The sequence below is a fragment of the Panthera tigris genome, chromosome B3 (assembly GCF_018350195.1).
Source record: "Panthera tigris isolate Pti1 chromosome B3, P.tigris_Pti1_mat1.1, whole genome shotgun sequence".
In the NCBI taxonomy this organism is placed as follows: Eukaryota; Metazoa; Chordata; class Mammalia; order Carnivora; family Felidae; genus Panthera; species Panthera tigris.
Genome location: NC_056665.1, coordinates 17,031,209 through 17,055,652, shown reverse-complemented (window position 1 = coordinate 17,055,652; position 24,444 = coordinate 17,031,209). Strand labels below are relative to the sequence as shown.

Here is a 24,444-nt window from a genome sequence, read left to right as displayed (position 1 = left end):
GGCCCAGTATATGGTCTATATTGGTAGACATTCCCCGTGGACTTGAAGGAATGTGTGTATTCTGCAGGTATTGGTTTAGTGTTCTGGAAATGTCAGTTGGGTTAAGGTGATTGATAATATCATTCAGGTTTTCTGCACTGTTACTGATATTTTTTGTCTAGTTCTACCAATTTCAGAGTTTGTTGAAGACTTTATGATTATGAACTAATCTTTTTCTCATTTTAGTTCTATCAGTTTTTACTTTATGTGTTTTGAAGCTTTGTTATGAGTCAAATCTATATTTATAATTGTTCTACCCATCTGATGTATTGACCATCTTATTGTTTTGAAGTTCCCATTGTCTTCACTAATATCTATTATAAAGTCTATTTTGTTTGATATTAATATATAGCCACTTCATTTTTATTATAGTTACTGTTTGCATGGAATACATTCTTTGTAGCTTTTTATGTTTAGTCTGTTTATGTCTTTATTATTTGAAGCATATATTTTATTGACAGCATACAATTGACTCTTTGGTTTGAAATCTAGTCTTAAAAGTGCCCCAGTGCTTTTGGGACACCTGGGTAGCTCAGTCAGTTAAGGGTCCCATTCTTGATTTCGGCTCAGGTCATGATCCTGGGTCGTGGGATGGAGGCCCACATCTGGCTCTATGCTGAGCATGGAACCTGCTTGAGGTTCTCTCTCCCTCTCCCATTGCCCCTGCCTGCTAATGCGCGAATGCGCTTTCTCTCTTTCATCTAAGAAAAATAATGTCTATGTTTTGATTGGGATGTTAGTCCCTTTACATTTATTTATTGATTTGGTTGTACTGAGGCCTTTTGCAGTTTGTTTTGTGTTTTCTGTTTTTTTTTGTTCCTCTGTCCCTCCTTTATATCTTCTTTTATTTTAATCAGATGTTTTTTAGTATTTCATGTTAATTTCTCTGTTGGCTTTCTAGTTCTATATTTTTGCATTTTAAATTTTTTAGATGTTGCTCCAGGATTACATCTACGTCTTAAACTTTTCCCAATTTACTTAGAGTTAATATTGAATTACTTCAGGTAAAATATAGAAATCTTGCAACGGTGTATTTTTGTTTACCCCTCATTTTATTTACATAGAGTATTGTTATATATTAGATGTGTTTATTTTATAAACCTATCAATGTTGATTAATAGTTCTTAATAAAGTAGTTATATCTTTTAGAGATTAAAAAATAAAAGAAAAATATAGTTAAAATAGTTACTCACATACTTACCTTTAGGAAAAATTTTTTTAACATTTATTTATTTTTGAGAGAGACAGAGACAAAGTGTGAGTGGGGGAGGGGCAGAGAGAGACGGAGGGAGACACAGAATCCAAAGCAGGCTCCAGGCTCTGAGCTGTCAGCACAGAGCCTGATGTGGGGCTCGACCCACGAACCGCAAGATCATGACCTGAGCTGAAGTCGGACGCCCAGCCGATGGAGCCACGCAGGTGCCCCATTTAGAAAAATGTTTTTAATATAGGTCCCAGTTGCCATCCAGTGTCATTTTTCCCACAGGCTAAAGTACTTCTTTTAGAATTTGTTGTAGTGCAGTTCTGTTGGCAACAAAAAAACAGTCTTTGTTTACTGAAAATATATTTTGTTTCATGGGCATATTTGAAGGATAGTTTAGCTGGATATAGAATTATTAATGAAAGCTTTTTTTTTCCTTCAGTGCTTTTAATATGTTTTTCCAGTCTCTTCTGGCTTTCATAGTTTCTGGTGAGAAGTCATCCAGTTATTTATTGTTATTCCCTCATACATAACATAGTTCTTCTCTGACTGCTTTTTTTGTAGTTTGACAGTGGTATATCTAGGAATGATTTTATTTTTGTTTATATTTTTGGGGGTTTGTTGAGTTCCTTGAATCTTTAATTTTTCACCATCTTTGGAAGTTTTTGGCCATTATTTCTTCAATTTGTTTTTTATGCTGCTTTCATTCTTCCTTTCCTGGGGTTCTAGTTGTATGTATGTGAGGTCCTTTATGATGTCTTATAAGTTGTGTCTTAGAGGTTTTGTTTATTTTTCTTCAAACATTTTTCTCTCTTTGTTGGGTAATTTCTATTGGTATATATTCAAGTTCATCTGCTGTCTCCAATTTGTTGTTGAGCCATTGAAAATTTTTAGTTATACTTTTAACTCTAGAATTTATATATTATTTTGTAGTTGCCATTTCTCTGTTGAGATTTTCTATATATTTCCCTTTAATTTTTTGAATTATTTTAATTATTTGAATATATTTGTAAAGCTGTTTTGAGGCCTTTGCAAAATCCAACATCTAGGTCTATTTAAAGTGAGTTATATTGACTGCCTTTTTTTTTTTTTTTTTTTTTGTCCTGAGTATGGGTCACACTTTCCTGTTTTCTTCATGTTGAATAATTTTTAGTTGAAAATTAGATGTTGCAGCTATAGTATACCAGCATTATAGCTATTGTGTGCGTGTGTTTTCTCAGGATTTTTAGATTTTTGACCTAGTAGTCATTCAATTTGCCTGGATTCAAACAATAGACTTTGTCTCCTTTGTGATGTGCAGCTGCTAACATCTGTTTGTTTGACTTCCTGTGGCTGTTTCTTTAGCCTAGCCCTGTAGGGATCTTCCCTGTGGCTGTAGATTCGGTGGTCAAAGATTTGGATTTAGCTTACCTCTCCTGAGGGTTTGTTGTTGTTGTTTTTTGCTTTTTTTTGTTGTTGTTGGTATTGCGTTGTTGTTGTTGTTGTTGTTGTTGTTGTTGTTGTTTTTCCTGCTCCTGCTGGTTTGGGGCTCTGTACTTTCACTGTTCAAGCCCATTTGGCTCCAGCTCTCTGCCACTTGAGCTGCCTCAGTTGAGGAATGTTTATGGTTGAGAAAAGCATCAAACTCACAGATGATTTAATCCTGTGTAGTTCCTTTTTTTTGAAAGTGGATATCTTTCTGGTCTTTTGACTTTTTTCTTGTTGGGTTCCCTGGGGGCTCCTTCGCTTATGTGTAGGTCAGCTATAAGCCAAGGATTTGGGCAATTGCTCAGAATTTGAGTCTAGCTCATTCTGTCGTTCTCCTGCTGCTAGGTCTTTCCCTTTAAATTCCCAACTGCTTTCAGGGGCACCTGGGTGGCTCAGTCGGTTAAGCGGCTGCCTATGGCTCAGGTCATGATCTCACTGTTCGTGGGTTTGAGCCCTGCATCAGGCTCTCTGCTGTCAGCACACAGCCTGCTTCAGATCCTCTGTCCCCTTCTCTCTCTCCTCCTCCCCCGCTCCTACTCTCTGTCTCTCTCAAAAAATAAACATTAAAAAAAATAATAAAATAAATTCCCAACTGCTTTCCTAATTCCAAATCTGATCTCTGACACTTTAGCTGGTAGCATTTCAGCTTTTCCCACCAATGTTTTCTGTAGCATTGGGGGTTGAGTTACTCATGGCCAGGAAGCTGCAAACTCATAGGTCTTCCCTATCCCAGTCACAATTTCCTGAAATTAAATTTTCCTCTGGCCCCTATGTGCTTTTGGGTGCCCTGTGGTATCTTTCAATGATTTCTTAAATACATTTCTTAAACAGTTATTACATGTGGGGATTTGCATGAGCATTTCATTCCACCACCGTTATCTGCTGGGGACTCTGTTCAGGTATGGATCATAGAATTTTTTTTCCTATCTTTCCCATGTCTTTCTATAATCTGAGAGAGGGATTTATTTTGATAAATTAAGAAATGATTGATACCAGCAGCATCCAAGTAGGCCAAAAAACCTCATAATTCAGAAAGGGAATAGATCTATTTTATTGTGCTTTATTATTTGCACACGTGATTTACGAAAAATCACTGGCAGATACATGTGGAGTAGCAGACTACAGGAGGAGTTTGTAGTCACAAGTTCAGAACGGTTGTTTTGTCAGTCTCGGCTTTGTCTTCGGTGCTTGTCGTGTGGCATTATGTATGGTTTTCGTGTTGGTGCTTAGGGTATGGGCATAGCACATGGCATCCTTCTCAACTTTGTACCGCTACAATGTCTCTTCATGAGATTCGATCCTTTGGATTCAGAATATCTGTTAATTTAGCTCAAACTGGGCTTCAGTGTATAATTTCATTCTGAGAGGAAGAGAAAGCGTGCAGATTCATTGCATCAGTTGGATCACAGGGGCCAGGGTTCACCTATTTAAGCATCTGACTTTGGTTAAGCATCTGACTTCGGCTCAGGTCACGATCTTGAGGTTTGTGGGTTCCAGCCCCGCGTTGGGCTCTGTGCTGACAGCTCAGAGCCTGGAGCCTGCTTCGGATTCTGTATCTCCCTCTCTCTCTGCACCCCACCCCCCACTCTCTGTCTCTCTGTCTCTCTGTCTCTGTCTCTGTTTCTCTCCAAAATAAATGAACATTAAAAAAAAGTATGCATTGTTTCTAGGCACATTCTTGGCACATACTTTTAAGTATTTAAAAAATTTATCAGACAATAAAATTGACCCTTTTTTTGGCTTTACAGTTCTATGAATTTTGACTTATGTATAGATTCATGTAACTACAACCATAATTCAAATACAGAACGGGGCTGGGTGGCGCAGTCGGTTAAGCATATGACTCTTGATTTTGGCTCAGGTCATGATCTCACAGTTGTGACATTGAGCCCTGCGTTACACTCCATGCTGAGTATGAAGCCTGCTTACGATTCTCTCCCTCCCTCTCCCTCTGCCCCTCCCCTGCTTGTACCCTCCCGCTGTCTCTCTCTCTCTCTCTCTCTCTCAAAAAGAAAAAAAATACAGAATAAAATCCACCATCCCTCAAAACCTCTTTCATGTTATCCCTAGTCATCCGCTACCCTCCCTGCCACCACAGGAAATCCCAGCAACCACTGCTTTGTTCTCCATCACTATAGTATTGTCTTTTCTAGAATGTCACATAATGGAATCATATAGTTTATAAAATTTTGAGACTGTTTCCACTCAGCATAATGGCTTTGAGATTCATCCAAGTCCATGTGTAGATCAGTAGTTTGTGCCTCTGTATTGCTGAGGAGCACATTCAGTTTGAAACAAGTGCCTTTGTACAGACCGAATGAGATCTTTTCAGGTAGACCTCTCTTTGGGACCATTTTCTTTACAGGCTGGTTTGAATTTCTCCCTTCATTTGGCCGTTCAGTGATTGCCTTTCTTAAGAAATATTGACACTTCAGCCATTTCACTATTTTATGTCGAAATTCTCCCCCAGCCCCAGATAATCAAAACTAATGAGGTTTTACTTTAACTTCTGTTCTCAAACCACTAGTCCACAAGACTGTTAGCATTCAAGGGAAGAAAATACCAGACTGTAAGTGGAGAGCTGGCCAATTTAAGGCCGAGCTGGGAAGTATTTTGCTTTTGTATAAAAATCTGAAAAGAACAGCTTTATATTTCAGATTCCTGAAAGCCCGACGCTAATGCAAATCATAAAACCAGGAGCGGCACTTAAAAGCATTAAATTAGGTGATTTGCAATCCAGACAGGCATGGGGGACGGCAGCGATGCCACGAAGTGGCCTCGGCTGCCCTGCTCCTCGCAGGGGGGCAGGGGGGTGGGGCTTCTTCCCTTCCCCCTCCCCCAGACGCCCAGTGCCCCAGGCACCTCCTGCGGGGTTGTGTCATCAGGCAGGGCCCCCTCGTGCCATCTTCTGGACTTCGGCGGAATCATAAGTAGCCAAAGTGGCGTGCGTGGCGAGAGCGTGGTGTTGGTCCAGGTACTGACGCTGCTGCCCGATGAGACACGGGCTGCTGTTGTGAGGAATGGGGGTCCCCTCGTGCGCCTGAAGATGGGGTGTTGGAGTCTGCAGGGAAGAGCACGGGACACAGCCTGCCTTCTCATGCTGGGATGTGTATCAGCGGCTGCTGCACGTTTATCCTTGCAAACAGCTTACTTCACACACTTAACGTCTCCTGCTTCCTCTTTTTAACTTTTTAAAATTTATTTGTTTAGAGAGAGAGGAGGGGCAGAGAGAGAGAGAGAGAGAGAGAGCGAGAGAGAGAGAGAGAGAGAGAGAGAGAATCCCAAGCAAGCTCCACACTGTCAGTGCAGAGCCCGTTGTGGGGCTCAAACTCATGAACCGTGAGATCATGACCTTTACCAAAATCAAGAGTTGGACGCTTAACTGAGTCACCTCGGCGCCCCTCCTTCTTCCTCGTAACCTTGACTTGAGTTTGCCATGATGCCCACTGGGCCTCTTCCTGTACTGCCTTAAAGGGCCAAGATCTATTGTAGTCCTAGTTTTACTTTATTTTAAGTTCCCTCAAAAGAATCAGATTGGTCCAGCTGGCCTGTGGATTGGTTTCTTGTGGACCATGGGCCCACCTCTCCTCTCAACTGACTGTGGATGGGTGGACTGGCTTTCGTGGTCTAGATATGGCCACCTAGCCTTCGTTCCTTAACTGAGGCTGGGGCAGGGGCCGTTTTAAAGGACTGTGGGTTGGGTAGACACCCCATCATAATCCATCCTGTTTATGAAGGCTTAGTCTGGCCTGGATACTTCCAGTCAAGACCACCAGGCAGCCCTCCATTACTGCACAGAGGATCATGCGTAACAGATGGCGTGCTCCAGCACCCGGTTTGCGCTGCTCGTCTGTTATGGGCTCCAGGAACCCTCAGGCTCCGTCCAAGACCTGCTGCATCAGAAACCCGGATGGTGGAGTGGGGCCCAGCAGTCTGTCTTAACAAGCCCTCCAAGTGATCCCATCGACCCTCTGAGGTTTTAGAACCACTCATCGAAGGCATGCATTCTCAGTGGGTTGGTATTGCCCCCAACAAGCTAAACCATTCTTTCTTGGGGAGCAAAAGAATCATAGCTAATACAATGGTCTGTGGCTCTCCAAACCTCAACCCAACAAAGCCTTATTCCTTGGTATTTAATTTGGTGGGGGGGGGGGTTGGCGATTAGGAGGAAATGTCTTTGAAGGCTCGTTAGGTTGGTGATAATGAGAAAATATTCGATCGACGCTGCTTGAGGGTGTATACCTACGAGAGGAACTGCTAGCTGTAGGTGAGTCATACCCTCCGCTTCCCCACGGGGCGCATAGCTGTCTTCCAGAATGGCTGTACGCATGTATGCCGTCACCTGCAAAAAGTTTTTGTTTCTTCACGTCTTTATCAGCATTGGTATTGTCCAGGTTTGTTGTGGTTGCTGATCCTGTGGCTACAAAATATCATCTTATTTTAAAGCCTATTTTCTGATTGTTGTTCGTAGATAGAAATGCCACCTCCATCTTACGTGTTGGTCTTACGTCCGCTGACCTTGTGAAACTTTCCCTCTTAGTTTTATAATTTCTCGGTAGTTTCTTTTGCTTTTATCATTTTTCTGTATTTTATGCCATATGGAATGGATAATGTGCAGGGTCCAGCGTAATGTTGAACTGGAGTGGTTCTTTCTCCTGTAATCTATAAAGGAGGTGAATTACTGATACAGATTTTTTTAAGTTTATTTATTTTTTTATTTAAAAATTTATTTATTTTGAGAGAGAGAGAGGGAGACAGAGAGTGGGGGAGGGGCAGAGAGAGAGAGAGAGAGAAGGAGCGAGAATCCCAAGCAGGCTCTGCACTGTCAGTGAAAAGCCAGACATGGGGCTCGAACTCATGAACTGTGAGATCATGACCTGAGCCAAAGTTGGATGCTTAACCAGCTGAGCTACCCAGGCGCCCCGGATACAGATTTTCTTATGTTTAACAGGACAGACCTGGGCAGATGCTTCATAGCCCCCACAAATGCTACTTTGCAAAAGGAAATGCACCAAGAGCAGCATTGCTTTTGGCCAGGCACTTGGTTATTTTGTGCCTTGCGGCCCCACATCATTACTTTCCTGGTGCCCAGATCTCAGTTCTCAAAAACAGCCGGCAGTGGGGATACACTGTGACTGTTGTCTTGCCACCTGCCTGTTATATCTTCCTTCTGACAAATCTCTCTCTTTGAAGCAGATACAGTTTCTTCCATTACTTTCTGGCTGCCTGTTGCTGTCATTTGCCCATGGTGCACCATCTGTGAATTCTGTCTTAGGTATTCCAAGAATTCACTCCTGTCTTTGTGAAGTAACCCTCCTGGTCTTTTTTCTGTGTTTTGTTGGGTGTGTATTTTTAGTGGACAGTCTGTTGGCTTCACATCGTTCAGTCTGTTAGGTTTTGTCTCCTTCTCTCAGAGGTATCTTCTTCAGGTCCTCCCAGGCTGTTGAAGGTAAAGTCATCATTATGTGCAGTGTTAGTTCATGCCCCTTGGTCATGGTTTCATCATAGATACCTTACCGGTCATGCATATCTTCAGGAACAGCCAGGGTGGTGAGCAGAGAATCCAGCCCCTTACTTAGCGATCTAAGTTAACTTTGTGTACCCTGTTGAATTCAGTTTGTTAATACTGGGTTAAGCTTTTTTATTTTATGTTCAAGAATTACTGTTATTTTTCCTATCCTTGGCCATTCTTTCTTTTTCCTTAAAAAGTTGTACTATACTCATAGATGAGGCTGGAGAATATTCTCTCTTTGTTCTCTGGAAGGCTTTCCTCTGGAAGGTTGGTAAGAAGTTCTACCAACCTAAGATAGAAGTTAAAGCCACCTGGCCTGGTGTGTTCAGTGTGGGAGAGGTTGAAACTTCTGATTCCATGTTTTCAATGCTCATAGGACAGGTTAGTTTATCTGGTTTCTTTTTTTTTTTTTTTTTTTTTTTTTAGTCAGTTTTGGTGGGTTGTTTTATCCTAGGAATTTGTCCTTTTCCTCTCTTTTTAAGTTTATTGGCATAGTTATTTATTGTATTCTCTTACCTTCGAAATTTCTGCCACATCCATAGTGATATCTATTTTAATTCCTGATGTGCTTTATGTATGGGGTATTCATTTTTTCTTACTTTAGCAACTCTTTTTTTTTTTTAATAGTTCGTGTTATATTTTTGTGTTCTATTTTATAAATTTCTATCCTCCTTGTCTCCTTCCCTTTATTTTCTTTGGGTCTCTCTTCTCTTCTCTTCTAACCTTTTAAATTCTGATGCTTGGCTTGTTAATTTTCATCTTTTCTTGTTTTGTTTTTTTTTTTTCCTGTCAGCATTTATGGTTAAAATAATCTCATCCTACTGCCATTTTAGCCAATTGGGTTGGCCATTCTTTTTTTTTTTTTAAGTTTACTTATTTATTTTGAGAGAGAGAGGGCATGAATGGGGTAGGGACAGAGAGAGAGGGAGAGAGAATTCCAAGCAGGCTTCATGCTGTCAGCGTAGAGCCCACCATGGGGCTTGAGCCCATGAAATGTGAGATCATGACCTGAAGCGAGATCGAGAGTCTGAAGCCCAGCCGACTAAGGCACCTGGTCGTCCCTGGGTTGGTCATTCTGACTGGTTTGTGCTTTACCATAGTTTTTTTGTTTGTCTTGTTTTGTTTTGTTACTCCCACCATTTACTATGAATTGTGGACTCAATGGATCTGTTCCCATGACCTTTTTTTTCAGGACCAGTTATCCTCAGGTAAAAGACCTTTCTGGATATTTAAACTTGCCTGAGAGAGAGCATCTTTATTCCAATTTTGAACAGTGCCCATCTGGAATATGCTTTACTCTTCTAAGTGTTGTTAGGTATAGACAACTTGTGTAGCCATTGAAGGCAGTTTTGGACATGGAGCAGCCAGAAGGAAGGAAGGGGACACCAGAGGTCTTGGTTCTTGACTCTGTTCTGCCATCAGTTACTTTGGTGGTGTGGGTTGGTCTGAATTTGCTGTGGGATCAATAGACTCTTTGTGAGCTGAGGAGAGGTAGTTGGGCAATTGTTACTGACAGAAAGGAGCCAAGCCCTTTGTGTGTGTGTGTGTGTGTGTGTGTGTGTGTGTGTGTGTGTGTGTTTTCACCTTTCTTGACCCTGTTAGCTGTCATGTCTGTAAAATGGGTAGAATGAATAAAATCACTGCTGGGGTTCTTACCAACCATTCCATGTTATGTGGCATGATTTCCTTGGACTTCATACTCTGATTATGAGTGGAGAGTTCATTGGCCTACAGCAAGCTCATTGCCTGTGCCCCATGCCAAGCCAAGCCAAGCCAAGCCAACCCAAGCCAATTCTTTGGCTTTGGGAATTGATGTTAGAAGAAAGATTTTATTTGACTGGCCTGAAGGTGTGATTGGCCTTTAGAAAGAGCTGTTGGAGTGCTTTTGTTTCTTCTGCCCCCTAGTCTCCCCCAGCTTTTCATTTTGAAATAATTTTAGATTTATGGAAGAGTTGTAAAGATTAGTTCAGAGAGTTCCTATTAAATACCCTTTTCCTACCTCCCCTTGCTGGTAACATCTTATGTAACCACAGTAACCACAGTATAGTAACCAATTAACATTGGTTAATTTTTTTTTTTTACATTGGTTAATTTTTCAGCAATGCCCTTTTTCTCTTATGGGGTCTGATCCAGGATACCACCTTGCCTATATTTTTCGTACCTCCTTAGTTTCCTCCTTTAATCTGTAACCATTTCTTGGGTCTCCTTGTCTTTCATGACCTGCACACATTTGAGGAGTACTGGTCAGGGGATTTGTGGAATGTTCCTTAACTTAGATCTGTCTGATATTTTCGCATGATTATCCTAGGATATGAGTTTGGGGGAAAGTGAAGTGTCCTTGTCCTCACATGCTCACATCAAACATGAAGGCACATGATACCTACATTACTGTTGGCGATGTTCACCTTGATCACTGAAGGGGGTATCTGATGGGTTTCTCCACTGTAAGGTTACTATTTTTCTCTTTCTACACTTGATTGTATCCTTTTCATGTAACTCCATATAATTTTAAATACAATTCATTGTATCTTTTATTTTTTATTTTTTTAATGTTTTTAATGTTAATTTATTTTTGAGAGAGTGAGACAGACCGCGAGCAGGGGAGGGGAAGAGAGAGAGGGAGACAGAATCCGAAGCAGGCTCCAGGCTCTGAGCTGTCAGCACAGAGCCTGATGTGGGGCTCGAGCCTATGAACCATGAGATCATGACCTGAGCTGAAGTTGGATGCTTAACCGACTGAACCACCCAGGTGCCTATCATTGTATCTTTTAAACATCAGTTTCATAGATGGATACTTTTACACCCCGTAAAATTTGCCGATGGTAAGTGATTTCTAAAAAATTTAGAGAGTTGTGTAACCATCACCACCATCCAGATTTTGGATATTTCCATTACCCCAGAAAGTAGCCTGTTCACTGTCAATCTGTGTTTCCATCCCAGCTCTAGGCAATCCCCTATCTGCTCTCCGTCTCCATCAATTTGTGTTTCCTGGACATTTCATCTAGATGGAATGATACAATATGTGGTCTTTTGTGTCTGGCTTCTTTTACTTAATGTTTTTGAGGTTCATCCAAATTGTAGCATGTATTAGGTTCCCAGGAATAGAATTGGTGGTTCATTTGATAAGCGTATGTTTAACTTTAAGAAACTGTCAAATTATTTGACCAAGTGGCCTTACCATTATACATTCCCATCCACATTATGTGACAGTTTCAATTTCTCCACATCTTGTCACCACTTATTATTGCTTGTCTTTTTGATTATAGCCATTTTTATGGTAGGTCAAAAGTAGCATTTCATTGTGGTTTTCATTTTCATTTTCCTAATGGCTAATGATGTTGAGTATCTTTCCCCTGATTGTTAACCATTTGTCTTCTTTGAAGAAGTATCTATTCAGATCATCAGTCCGTTCTTACTTATTTATTTATTTATTTATTTACTCACTTACTTAACTTACAAGGCAAGTTCTGCTTTCAGACTTTCAAACATGTTAAGGTTAAACTTGCAACGGGTTTTTCCTTTCTACAGTGATCAGTTTTTAGTGTTGATGTACCAGACCTTAATGGTGGTTGATAGAAGAACTTAATGCACATTGAGAGAATGACCAAAAGGAGCCAAGAAAGATAGCTGGGAACAGCAGACATTGTGTCTCACATGTTTCCAGAAAAAAAAAATGGGGGAGGGGGGAAAGCCACTGAGAGTCGTTATTCCATATGGCACTGAAACAAACATTCAACTCGGTTAGGTAAGAGTTACCTATCCCTGAACATAAAGGCATCTGATTCTAAGTAGCTTCAGGAATTCAATGTTTTCCTTGTACTCTCCAGCAAATGGCCACCGATCTGAAGTCCTAAACCAAATGCAAGTGTTCTCAGCAAATAATTTCCTTGGTTGTCACTGATCAAGGCTACTCTGCATGTTCCGAGAGACTTAAATGATCCCTGAAACTGTAGTGTTTCATGTGTCCATTTTTAATTGGTTGTTTTCTTTTTGTTGAATTGTAACTGTTCTTTATATAGTCTGGATATGTCTTTTTTTTTTTTTTATCAGAAATGTGATTCGTAAACACTTCCCTACAGTTTCCTTTGAAGTACAAAAGTGAATTTCGATGAAATCAGATTTGTCAATTGATTGTGCTTCTGGTATTGAATTTAAGAACTCTCTGGCTCCCTCAGAACTCTGTGACGATTTTCTTTATTATTTTCTTCTGAAAGCTTTATAGTTTTTTAAAGTTTATTTATTTATTTTGAGAGAGAGAGAGAGAGAGAATGAGTGAGCAGGGGAGGGACAGAGAGACAGGGCGAAAATCCCAAGCAAGCTCCGTGCTGACATGGGGCTCGATCCCACAAAATGTGAGATCATGACCTGAGCTGAAACCGAGTTGGATGCTTAACCAACTGAGCCACGCAGGCACCCCTGAAGCTGTATAGTTTTAACTTATATTTATGCCTAGATCCATCTTGAATTAATTTTTGTGATATGAGGTAAGCATCCAACTTAATTTTTAAAAATACCTAGTACATTAAAAACATTAATAGGCTTTTTTTAAGAGCAGTTTTAGGTTTACAGGAAAATTGAGAAAGTACAGAGTTCTCCCATATCCCCCACCCTCCTCCACACACACATACACACACACACACACACACACACACACACACACACACACTTCCTCTATTATTAACATATTGTGATGCATTGGTTACAATTCATAAGCTAATATTGGTGCATGTATTAGTTGGCTAGACTACCATAACCAAATACCACAGACTGGGTGGCTCAAACAATAGAAAGTAATTTTCTCACAGTTCTTGAGGCTGGAAGTCCAAGATCAAGGTGTTGGCAGGTTTGGTTTCTTCTGAAGCCTCCCTCCTTAGCTTGTAGGTGGCCATTTCCTTGCTGTGTCCTCACACGGTCGTTCCTCTATGTGTGCACATCTCTCTGCATGTCCAAATTTCCTCTTCTTATAAAGACGCCGGTCAAATTGGATGAGAGCTCACTCAAAAGACCTTGCTTTAACTTTAAGAGGTAATGACCTCTTTAAAAAAATTTTTTTAATGTTTTTATTTGTTTTTGAAGGAGAGAGAGACAGAGCATGAGTGGGGAAGAGCAGAGAGAGAGGGAGACACAGAATTCAAAGCAGGCTCCAGGCTCTGAGCTGTCAGCATAGAGCCCAATGCGGGGCTCGAACTCATGAACTGTGAGATCATGACCTGAGCCGAAGTTGGATGCTTAACTGACCAAGGCACCCAGGTGCCCCAACTTCATTATCTCGTAAAGTCTGTGTCTCCAGATACAGTCACATTCTGAGGTACTCGGGGTTGGGCTTCAATGTAAGAGACGCCATTCAGTCCATAAGAATACATTATTATTAACTAAAGCCCATAGTTTACATTAGTCTTCATTCCTTATGTTGTATATTCTATGGGTTTTGACAAATGCAGAAGGACATTTCTCTATCCTTGTAGCGTCGTACAAGCGTCATTGCCCTGAAAACCCCCATGCTCCCCCTATTCATTGCTCCCTCCCCACAGCCTCTTAACAACCACTGATCTTTTTGCTGCCTTCATAGTGTTGCCTTTTCCAGAATGTCATATAACTGGTGTAATTGTACGGTATGGAGACTTTTTCAGATTGGGACTTTTCCTTAAGTAATATGCCTTAAGGTTTCCCCATGTCTTTTTTTTTTTTTTTTTGCTTGATAGCTTATTTCTTTTCGGCATGGAATCATATTCCATTATCTGGATGTGTCATAGTTTATTTATCCATTCACATATTGAAGGATATCTTGGTTGCTTCCAGTTTTTGGCCATTATGAATATAGGTGCCATGAAGTTCATGTGCAGGTTCTCAACTCCTTCAGATAAATATCAAGGGGCACAATTGAAGGATCGTATGGAACAAGTTCTGTTTGCTTTTGTAAAACCACCAAACTCATCCAGGGTTGCTGTACCACTTTGCATTCCCACCAGCAACGAATGAGAGTTCCCATTGCTCCACATCCTTAGCAGCATTTGGTGTTGACAGTGTTTTGGGTTTTGGCCATTCTGGTAGGTGTGCAGTGATATCTCATTGTTTTAATTTGCATTTGCCTGATGACATATGATGTGGAGCATCTTTTGATATCCTTACCTGCCATATGTAATAGCTTTGTTGATGAGGTATCTATTAAGATTTTTGGCTCACTTTTAAATCACGTTGTTTGTTTTCTTATTGTTGAGTTTTAAAAGCTCTTCATATGTTTTGGATAACAGTCCTTTATCAGACAATGTGCCTTTTGCAAATATTTTTTCCCAGTTTGTGCCTTGTCTTTTCATTCTTTTGACATCGTCTTTCACATGTCAAAAATTTGAGCAGCAAATTTTATTTTATTTTTTTAAATAAGTGCACTATTTATTTTTGAGAGAGGGAGAGTGAGAGTGGGAGAGGGGCAGAGAGAGAGTGAGACAGAGGATCTGAAGCAGACTCAGCACTGACACTAGAGAGCCTGATGCGGGGCTCGAACTCACAAACCATGAGATCATGACCTGGGCTGAAATCAAGAGTCGGATGCTTAACCAACGGAGCCACCCCGGTGCCCCAGCAAATTTTAATTTTAATGAAATTCAGCTTGCCAGTTTTTTCTCTCCTGGATCATGCCTTTCGTGTTGTATGTAAAAAATATGTTACAAAACCCAAGGTCATCTGGATATTCTCTTGTGTATTTTCTAGGAGTTTTGTAGTTTTGCATTTTACATTTATGCTGTGATTCATTTTAAGTTAAAAATTTTGAAGTATTTAAGGTGTGTGTGTAGATTGTTTTTTTTTTTTTCCATGTGGATATCCAGTTGTCCGGTGTCACTTATTGAGACTGTCCTTTCTTCACTGACTTTACTTTGCTCCTTTGTCAAAGATCAGTTGACTATATTTGTGTGGGTCTAATTCTGGACTGGCTGTTGTGTTCCAGCTTCTTCTTCCTGGTTTTTTTTTTTTGTTGTTTGTTTTTTTTGTTCTTGGCTTATGGACATCCAGTCATACCACCACAATTTGTTGAAAAGACTGTCTTCTCATTGGAAAAGGGCAACATCGTTGAAATTAAAAGTATAAGAATTTATTTCTTGACTCATTTCTGTTCCATTGATACACATGCCTGTCCTTACACCTGTATCCCACTGACTTGATTGCCTTGATTTTATAAGAAACCTTGAAATTGGGTAGTGTAAAATCTCCAACTTTGCTCTTTTTCAAAACTGGGTTGCTTACTGTAGAGACTTTGCATTTCGTGTCAGTTTCAGTATCAGCTTGCCAATGTCCACAAAAATGCCTGCTGGGATTTTGATAGGACTGGTGTCGAACTTACAGATCAGTTTGGGAAGAACTGCCATCTTAACAGTATTGAGTCATCCAATCCATGAACATGGTATTTCTCCACTTATTACCTTTTCTTTAATTTCCCTTAACCATGTTTTGTAGTTTTTCAGTATTCAAGGCTTATGTTCCTTTTATTAAATATATCCCTAAATATTGACTCTTTTTTTTTAATGTTTTTATTTTTGAGACAGAGAGAGACAGAGCATGAGCAGGGGAGGGGAAGAGAGAGAGGGAGACACAGAATCCGAAGCAGGCTCCAGGCTCTGAGCTGTCAGCACAGAGCCCAACGCGGGGCTCAAACTCACAGACCGTGAGATCATGAGCCGAAGTCGGACGCTCAACCGACTGAGCCACCCAGGCGCCCCTTGACTCTTTTTTATTTTTATTATTTTTATTTATTTGAAAAAATTTTTTTAAATATTTATTTTTGAGATAGAGAGAGACAGAGCATGAACAGGGGAGGGTCAGAGAGAGAGGGAGACACAGAATCTGAAGCAGGCTCCGGGCTCTGAGCTGTCAGCACAGAGCCCGTTGCGGGGCTCGAACTCACAGACTGTGAGATCGTGACCTGAGCTGAAGTCGGAGGCTCAACTGACTGAGCCACCCAGGCGCCCCAATATTGACTCTTTTTTTTAAAATTGTTTTTACATTTATTTATTTTTGAGAGACAGAGAGAGACAGAGCACAAGTGGCGAGAGGCAGAGAGAGAATGAGACACAGAATCCGAAGCAGGCTCCAGGCTCTGAGCTGTCAGCACAGAGCCCGACGTGGGGTTCGAACTCACGAACTGTGAGATCATGACCTGAGCCGAAGTCAGACGCCCAACCGACTGAGCCACCCAGGCAACCCTTGACTCTTTTTTTTTTTTTTTTAAAGGAATTGTATCTTTATGTAATTTTAATGTTTCTCAGCTTTGGAAGACTACCATTTGGGGAATGTTGTTCTCCTCAATATAAAAGTTGGCAACTACAGAATTCCAACCTAAGTTTGTACTGTCATTTCAGGAACATTGAGGGTGAAATTCAAATACTTTATACTTAACCATCCCAAGTGAATTGGGTGGTGTTGATCACTGGCCTCAGATTACTTCTTCATTCATTTTTGGCACAAAATCAACTGTTCAGCTCACCATTCTTTTGGATGACAGTTTTGCTGAGGCTCAGCTGGGTGGGATGGGTGGTATAGGTGGCTCTGCTCCGTGGGACTGGCTAGATGTTTGCTGGGACCACAAGGGTGCCCAGGCCATGTTTCTGTTACGGTGGCAGGCTAGTCCAGTTGTGTTCTTAGAGTGAGTAGCAGGGATCTGAGAAAGAATAGTAGAGGGGCACTGGACCCCATGAAGCCAGGCCCCATTTTTGATGGGAGGTGCTTCAGAATCACATGTAATGTGATGTGGATATAGGAAGGGGAATAATTGTGCTCATTTTTTGCAAGCAGTTCACTACAGTAGCATGTATCCCTGCAACTCAGTCTGGCTGATCAGAATCGGAGTCAGTTTTTTCGCTTGGGAAATTACCCACCATCTGATTCTTGACAGGGACAAAAACTTCTTCCAATAGGAGCTGAATATGCTCCATACTTCTTTTCCTGGGTTTTCATGCATCTAGGGTGCAGGCATCTGTACGTTTGGAAGTAAGACAGGTGATGTAGTAGGCTCTGTGTAGCATTGATTTTCTGGTTAGGGTGACAACGCAGGTGAACTTGCAAGGCCAAGGCCAAGTTCCTTTTGCAGAAACAGCAACTGTGCTGGTATTGGTGCTGGTTGCAGTGAAGTTCAGTTCAGGGTGGAAAGGTGGGAAGGGTGCCAACTGTGGCCCCTCTTGCTCTGCTATAGCAAGGTCACTGATGTTGTAGGGGAGGCAGGACTTAGTCTGCTTGGGGTAAATGCACATTGTCTTTTTTTTTTTTTTAATCTTTATTTTTAAGAGAGAGAGAGAGAGAGAGAGCAAGCAGGGGAGGAATAGAGAGAGAGGGAGACACAGAATCCGAAGCAGGCTCCAGGCTCTGAGCTGTCAGCACAGAGCCTGACGCGGGGCTCAAACTCACAGACCGTGAGATCATGACCTGAGCTGAAGTCGGATGCTTAACCGACTGAGCCACCCAGGTGCCCCTAAATGCACTCTGTCTTAATTGGATATGATGACTGCTTGTTAGAGTTACTGAAACAAGTCCATGCCCTAGAGATGTGTTGGGTGGGTCTCCCAGCCCATATCCCTTGGGTTCACGGAAAACCTTGGTGTCCAGATGCCCCTCATTGGCTTCCAGTGTCTCTGTGAACTCTGCACAGTGCGGGCGGCATCTGAGGGTCTTGGGTGCGTGAATGGCACATGCACCTGCGTTTGCTTTTCATTTTGGTACAGTAGTCTGGGGGCTGCACTCCTCGTGATCAATAACGTGGGCTGGTCAGTCGGCTGGAGAACTGGTGGTTTGGGATGATCTGCTCTTTTGTCTTAGTGATGTGAGCTCTTCTAGGTGGTACCAGTGACCCAGCTGTGTGGGAGTCGCACAGGGTCCTGGCAGCTTGGTGCAAGCCTGGGACGGCGCCTGTCTCTTCCTTTCCCTGCAGGAAGCCTGTGTGGTGTTGGCCCGGGTGCATGCTACCTGCTTCCCGTCTTCGACACCGTGTTTGTCAGGAGGACTTACCGCCGCCAGGGCCTGGGCACAGCCATGCTGCAGGACTTCTGTGAGACGTTCCGTGAGGACGAGGCTCTGGGCGTCAGTTGGCCGATTTCTCCCGCCATGTTCAAAGGTAAACCCGCTTTGTGTCAGGCGGAAACGTATGGGCAACGGTGATGGATAACACGTGAGTTCTAGGTGGTTCCGGGGAGGCAGGTTCCTTGACACTCTCTGCGTGTGGGTTTTCTCTTCCTCCTGAGAAATCTCCCATTGCTTCAGCACAGATGAGACTTTATGCTGTGGCACTGGGGGGTGGGGGGGAGCCTTTCCCAGCCCTAGAAATAACTGGATTTAGAAATAATAAAAAACATGGCATCAGAGAGAAGCAGAATCCAGAGAAGTGCACCTGCTGGGCGCCTAGAGGGCCTTTGTGGTTTCACTTGATGCTTAGAGCCCATGACTTAGTCCTTTCAGCTAGACGCTGAAAGGGAGCCCAGGAGCTTTGTCTGGGAGGGCAGCTGGAGTGCAAAGGCAAGCTCTGACTGCACTGAGCCCCCAAGTACCTCGTAGCTCTTGCTGCGGAAGACAGTCCCCTTCTTCCATTCTTACCCTACTGAGTCCCCGTACTGGTCAAGGTTCTCCAGAGAAACAGAACCAATAGGGTATACACACACACACACACACACATACACACACACACACGAGAGAGAGAGAGAGATTTATTATAAGGAATTGGCTCACATGGTGTGGAGACTGAGACTCCCAAGATCTGCAGTTAGCAAGCTGGAGACTCAGGACAGCCAATGGTGTCATAACGGTGCAAATTCTGCCAGGCTCCAGACCCAAGAAAAGCCAACAAAAAGTTTTTGGGTCAAATCCAAAGGCAGCAAAAGACCCATGTCCCAGCTCACCAGACAGGCAGGAGTTCCCTCTTACTTGTGGGAGGGTCAGCCTTTTCCCTCTATATTCAGGCCTTCAACTGATTGGATGAGGCCCACCCACATGAGGGAAGGCAATCTGCTTTACTCAGTCTGTTGATTCAAATGTTCATCTCATCCCAAACACCTTCACGGACACACCCCGAATAATGTCTGACCAAATATCTGGGCACCCCCTGGCTCAGTCAAGTTGACACTTAAAATGAGCTATCACAATCCCTTTTCACGTTCTGGAAGAGAAATCCTTATATGTATATTTTTTTCAGAGGAAATGAAACAAACCCTGGTGTTAAACATTACGTTCCAAGTACGTAAGGGGGGCAGGTTCTGGTGAGCATCTCTCTAGGTTCCCCACACCCCTGCTGTGAAGTACACCCCTTCCACCCTGGGTACTGTTTCACTTCTTGTCATACAGATGTTTTGGGGTCCTTAGTACTGAGTTTCCAGGACCGTTATTGTGTGGGGAGATCAAGAGATAAGAGAGAAAACGTAGGGAAGGTAAGGAAAGTTCTGTTGCTCTAAAGTCCTAAGAAAAGCAGGTGAAAACATATTTTCAAGTAGGTTTAGTCATTTCTTTATATTTCCAAACTCATGGTCTATAATTAAACTCTGAAGAGCCTTGAATTTCTGCAAAGAGCATTCCAGGATTCCTGTACTGTGTTGCTCACTTTGAGGTGTTGCAAAGTTCCAGAACCACATGCCTGTCCTCTCTCTCTCCTAATTTTTGCGTCAGCTCGGAGACCTTGGTTTGAGTGCATTGGCCTCTCAATGTGGCCACCTCAGGTTTCCCTAGGGAAGTATCAGTCTCCACGGAGGGGGGAGGGCGCCCCAGAGCCAGCACTGCAGGTACCCTTGCAGGGTCTTGTGGATCCCTGCTCTCCTTTTTCTTTCTTTCTTTTTTTAAATGTTTATTTATTTTTGAGAGATGCAGAATGCGAGTGGGGGAGGGGCAGAGAGAGAGAGGGAGACACAGAGTCCGAAGCAGGCTCCAGGCTGAGTTGTCAGCGCAGATCCTGACGCGGGGCTCAAGCCCACAAACTCTGAGATCATGACCTGAGCTGAAGTTGGATGCCTAACCGACTGAGTCACCCAGGCACCCCCCTGCTTTTCCCTTTTCTATATCTCTGCCCCATAGAGAAAGAAAATAAGAACGTGCTGATTCTGAAGCACGCGTCGTGTCTTGGGGGTTTGAGCTGCCCAGCTGAGGATGTTGGGGCCTCAGGCTTTTACGTCACCCCTGACTGTACCTGGGCATGTATGTGAACAGGTAGAACGTGGAGAACGAAGCAGCTGGAGGTTCAGGACTGGGTTCAGGTGTGTGCCACCTGCACACTTTACTGACTGGCTTTTTTTTTTTTTTAATGTTTTTATTTTTGGGAGACAGACAGTGAACGAGTGGGGGAGGGGCAGAGAGAGAGGGAGACAGAATCTGAAGCAGGCTCCAGGCTCCGAGCTGTCAGCACAGAGCCCGACGTGGGGCTCAAACTCACGGACCGTGAGATCATGACCTGAGCTGAAGTCAGACGCTTAATTGACTGAGCCACCCAGGCGCCCCATGACCAGTAGGATTCCTTCTTGCATTCAAAGGACAGGCCAGAGCCCTATGCTTTAAAGCCCTCTTGCAGCTGCGTTTCTCTCCGTGGTGTGAGGAGTCTTGGGCCCAAGAGTATCGTCCTTCCTGGGTCCAGACCTCTCCTTCTAAGCTGACTCAGGGTACCAGGACCCCTGGATTCCTGCCAGTGGCGTGAGGGCCCGAGTGGACTCCATCCTTGGGTCTGCACGTAAGGGTGGACCATGCCACCAGTTTGCATATCTTTAGACCCTAGGGACAGGCGTTGGTGGGATGTGGGTGGAGTGTGGGCGTGGTGTTCACATTTGCGTTCACAGGCCCCTTGCTGTGTACGTGTGTGGGGCTGGGGTAGAAGGAGAAGCGGGTGGGCCGTCTGTCGGGGGGTGGGGGCAGCTCCCTCAGTATTGCCACATTCTGGTGCAAAACTCCAAGGAGTCCAAGAATTCTAAATTTGAAACTGGCTTTCCCTGTTGTTATGAAGTTATATTTGTCAAGATAGGAGAGCAGAACATTCTATCTAGCACTCTGCTAGTTTGGCTTACACTTTCCGAATACTTAGTTTCACCCTCTGGAGGTTTCCATCTGTGCTGTTGCCCCCGGCTGGGACGTATTAGGGGAGGGCCCGACGGGGTCCCCATGGGCACCTGCGGGACCAGGAGCAGCTACTCATTTGGCTGGGCTTGGGGCAATGCCCGGAGAAAATTCTCACCCTGTGAATGAGGACATAGAAGTCTTTGAGCCTTGAGGTGACTGGAATCAAGGCATCTGCAGAGGATGAGCTGCAAGTTCTGTGGGAGAGGAGGGCTGGGGAGGTTCAGGGTAAGGAGGGACAGTGCCCGAGGAGAGGACAGTGTTGGGGGGGGATGTTAAGGGCTGAATTGGGTCCCCCGAAGTCTTATGTTGAAAGCTTACCCTCCATGTGACTATACGTGGAGGTGGGGCCTTTAAAGAGGCAGTTAGAATTTAATGAGGTCATAGGAGTGGGGCCCTGATCCAATAGATTCTTAAGAAGTGGTTCTTATTTATAAAAGAGGAGCCTGGGACACGGATGGGTGCAGAGGGAAGGTCATGCGATGCCACTGTGGGAAGGCAGCCATCTGCAAGCCTTTGCCCATGCCTGGCCGTGGGACTTCCTGCCCCCACCACGTGAGACAGTGGAAGTCTGTTGTTGGAGCCCCCCAGTGTGTGGTTCTTTGTTATGGTGGCCCCAGCTAAGATAGGTTGGGTGAAAGCGGGAGCATGAGGGGTGACAGCTGAGGAGGCCAAACACTGGTGCCCCTGGAGCAGAAACAGAGCAGAGCCAGGGTGGGGCGGGGCCTTGGCTGGAACCGGAAGTGCCCGCCCCTGAGACGCAGAGGGGGCCGGCCTTCCTGGCTCACTCTTGCACATCCTCAGTGTGCAGGAAGTTCCTGTTGGCCCATCCGGAGGAGCGGGGTCGCCTGTGGGAGGTGGAGCCCCCAGGAGCCTGGGGCCAGCGAGGCAGCATCTGGCTGAAGGTTCAACTGCAACAGTCAAGACTTCCAGACTGTGAGTCACATTGAACAAAGTGCCCTTTGAAGCACAGGTTAATGCATACGGATGGAGTCAGGCCCGGGCAGGTGTTATGTTTATTGTTGCAAGAACAGAGGAGGGAGTGAGACCAGGGTGGTGCCTTCTTGTTTATTTCTTTTTTAAAATGTTTATTTATTTTGAGAGAGAGAGAGAGAGGGAGGGAGAGAATCCCAAGCAGGCTGCGCACTATCAGCTCAGAGCCCAGTGTGGGACTTGATCTCACTAATGGTGGGATCAGGACCTGAGCTGATACAGAGTCAGACGCTCAACCGCCTGAGCTACCCAGGCGCCTCCGGGGTCGTGGCTTCTTGTCCTTGGTCTACCTTCCTTTCCCGAATGAACCACATCTTCTGGACTTTGATGAGGATCTCCCCCAATTTAACTAAATCAGAAGCTCCCTGGGACAGAGTGGCTCCCTGTTTATAACTCGAAGGGATCACTGAAACCCAGAAGAGGTCTAATGTGTGCACCTGGTTAAAAATTGGAAGGCCACACAAGGGTTTACCTTGAAGAGCAAGGCTTCCATGCACCCCCTCCTTCCCTTGGGGGAGATGGCAGGCATACGTAAGTGGTAGCATTGCAGAGACAGCGTTCTGCAAATGAGTACTTTGTCCCCGCCCTTTTTATTGGCAGCATAGTAAGCTGCTGTATGGAGGTGTTTTTTTGGGCAGTCCCTGTTACAGACAGGCATTGTCTTCAGTTTGAGGTTGTTATAGCACCACGGTGTGTTTGCCGGCGGGGTTTTGATGGAGGGTGTTTTCAAGCAATGAGAACGGGCAGAGGGTCCCAAGGGGAGATGGGGTGGGAAGACCAGATTCACTTGTGTCTGGTTCCCCAAGTTGCTTTTTGACAGTGTGCCTTCCTCCTCTCCCACGTCGGGGATGGATTGCACTCCGGGATGGATTGCACATTGCTGTTGGTTCTCAGCTCAGTGCTCAGGGAGAGGGCCTTGGAGGGCAGGGCTGAATCCCGGCAAACCCTTTCAGGCTGCAGGTGCTGTGTGTGGGTGGGAGGCTCAGGAGGGTCTAACAGTTTTAAGTTTCACCCGCCAAAGTGAAAGCACTGGCTTTCCTTCCCCGCCCCCGGGGAAGAAAGCTCCTGTCAACATCAAATGCCATTTCCCAGGCTGTAGGTAGCTCATTAGGCCTCCGTGGGCTTTCCACGTGGGTAACTGATTTACGTTAGGTCGTGACAGGGAAGAGTGTCTTGGAGTTTATTGATGATAACAGTGATAGGTTTTGCTTTTATGGTGCCTTTCAGCTAGAAGGCTTAATGGATCTCTGCAGATATTAATGGGGTGACCAGGCACCTGGGAAGGAGGCCATGGTAGGGCTGTGACTGTGATCCTAATGAGGCGGTTAAGTGACTTGCCCTGTGGCATCCACAGTTAGAAATGAAAGGGGAGCTTGCCCGGATCCCCATGCACTAAGCTGACCAGCTTCGTGGGTTTTTCAAGAAACGTCACAAATGAGCCTGCAGCTCCCACGTGGACTTGGCCTTTGTGTCTTGGATGTTGCAGCTCCTTGGCTGGGAATGAAGGAAAAAAAAAAGTGTTGCATATCAGAATGTGGAAATAATGTGGAAATTGCACAGGCTGGAGGGGGGTAAGCAGTGGGAGAACGTGTTCGCATAATTGGGGAGACTGCTTTCCTCGGAGGAGAATTCCGCTGGGGTTATTTCAAGAGCTGAGAGTTGGTGTGGTCTGGTCACAGGAAACTGAGCTGGAAGTCAGATGCCAGACCTGTCACTTTAACTCACTGTGAGATTTGCCAACTCTCTCTTTAAAACAGCAAATGAGGGAACTTGCACGGGGAATGTTCCAGAAGCATGCTTTGAGTCCTTTGAAGGAAGAAGGGTCATCGTTATGATCAGGATATAATTAGATAATTAAAACTATATAATTAAAAAAATGCTAAATTATGATCTTTTCACTCCCTGTATAAATCATGGCTAGTTCCCGGTTTCACCCACAACTTCTGTGTCCCCCCAGGGCCAGCAGTCAGGATTTTAATTCAGTCGGGAGGGTTTTCAGCCAGCCAGCTTCATCTTGTAACAATTTTGTCAGCATTGACATTTCAGGTTTTTTCCAGGTTGGTGAGTGGGGGGCTGCAAATGCAATCACAGATTAGCCCAGATGCTCTGCATTTTCTCAGTTTACAGTCTGTCTGCCTTCATGGAAATCTGTGTTAGCCCATTAGGTTTT

General features: G+C 44.0%; 1 protein-coding gene across 2 annotated transcripts in view; it reads left to right on the top strand.

The window, feature by feature from the left end:
• LOC102969546 (protein FAM169B) overlaps window positions 1-24,444 on the top strand; it is an 88,914-nt gene that overhangs the window by 58,749 nt on the left and 5,721 nt on the right. Inside the window, exons 6-7 of one of the 2 annotated variants that reach the window (XM_042988143.1) lie at window positions 18,133-18,315; window positions 22,086-22,217. In XM_042988143.1, the coding sequence (XP_042844077.1) occupies window positions 18,133-18,315; window positions 22,086-22,217 (315 nt within the window). The remainder of the gene's footprint in view (window positions 1-18,132; window positions 18,316-22,085; window positions 22,218-24,444) is intronic. The other variant, XM_042988144.1, reaches the window with a different exon arrangement.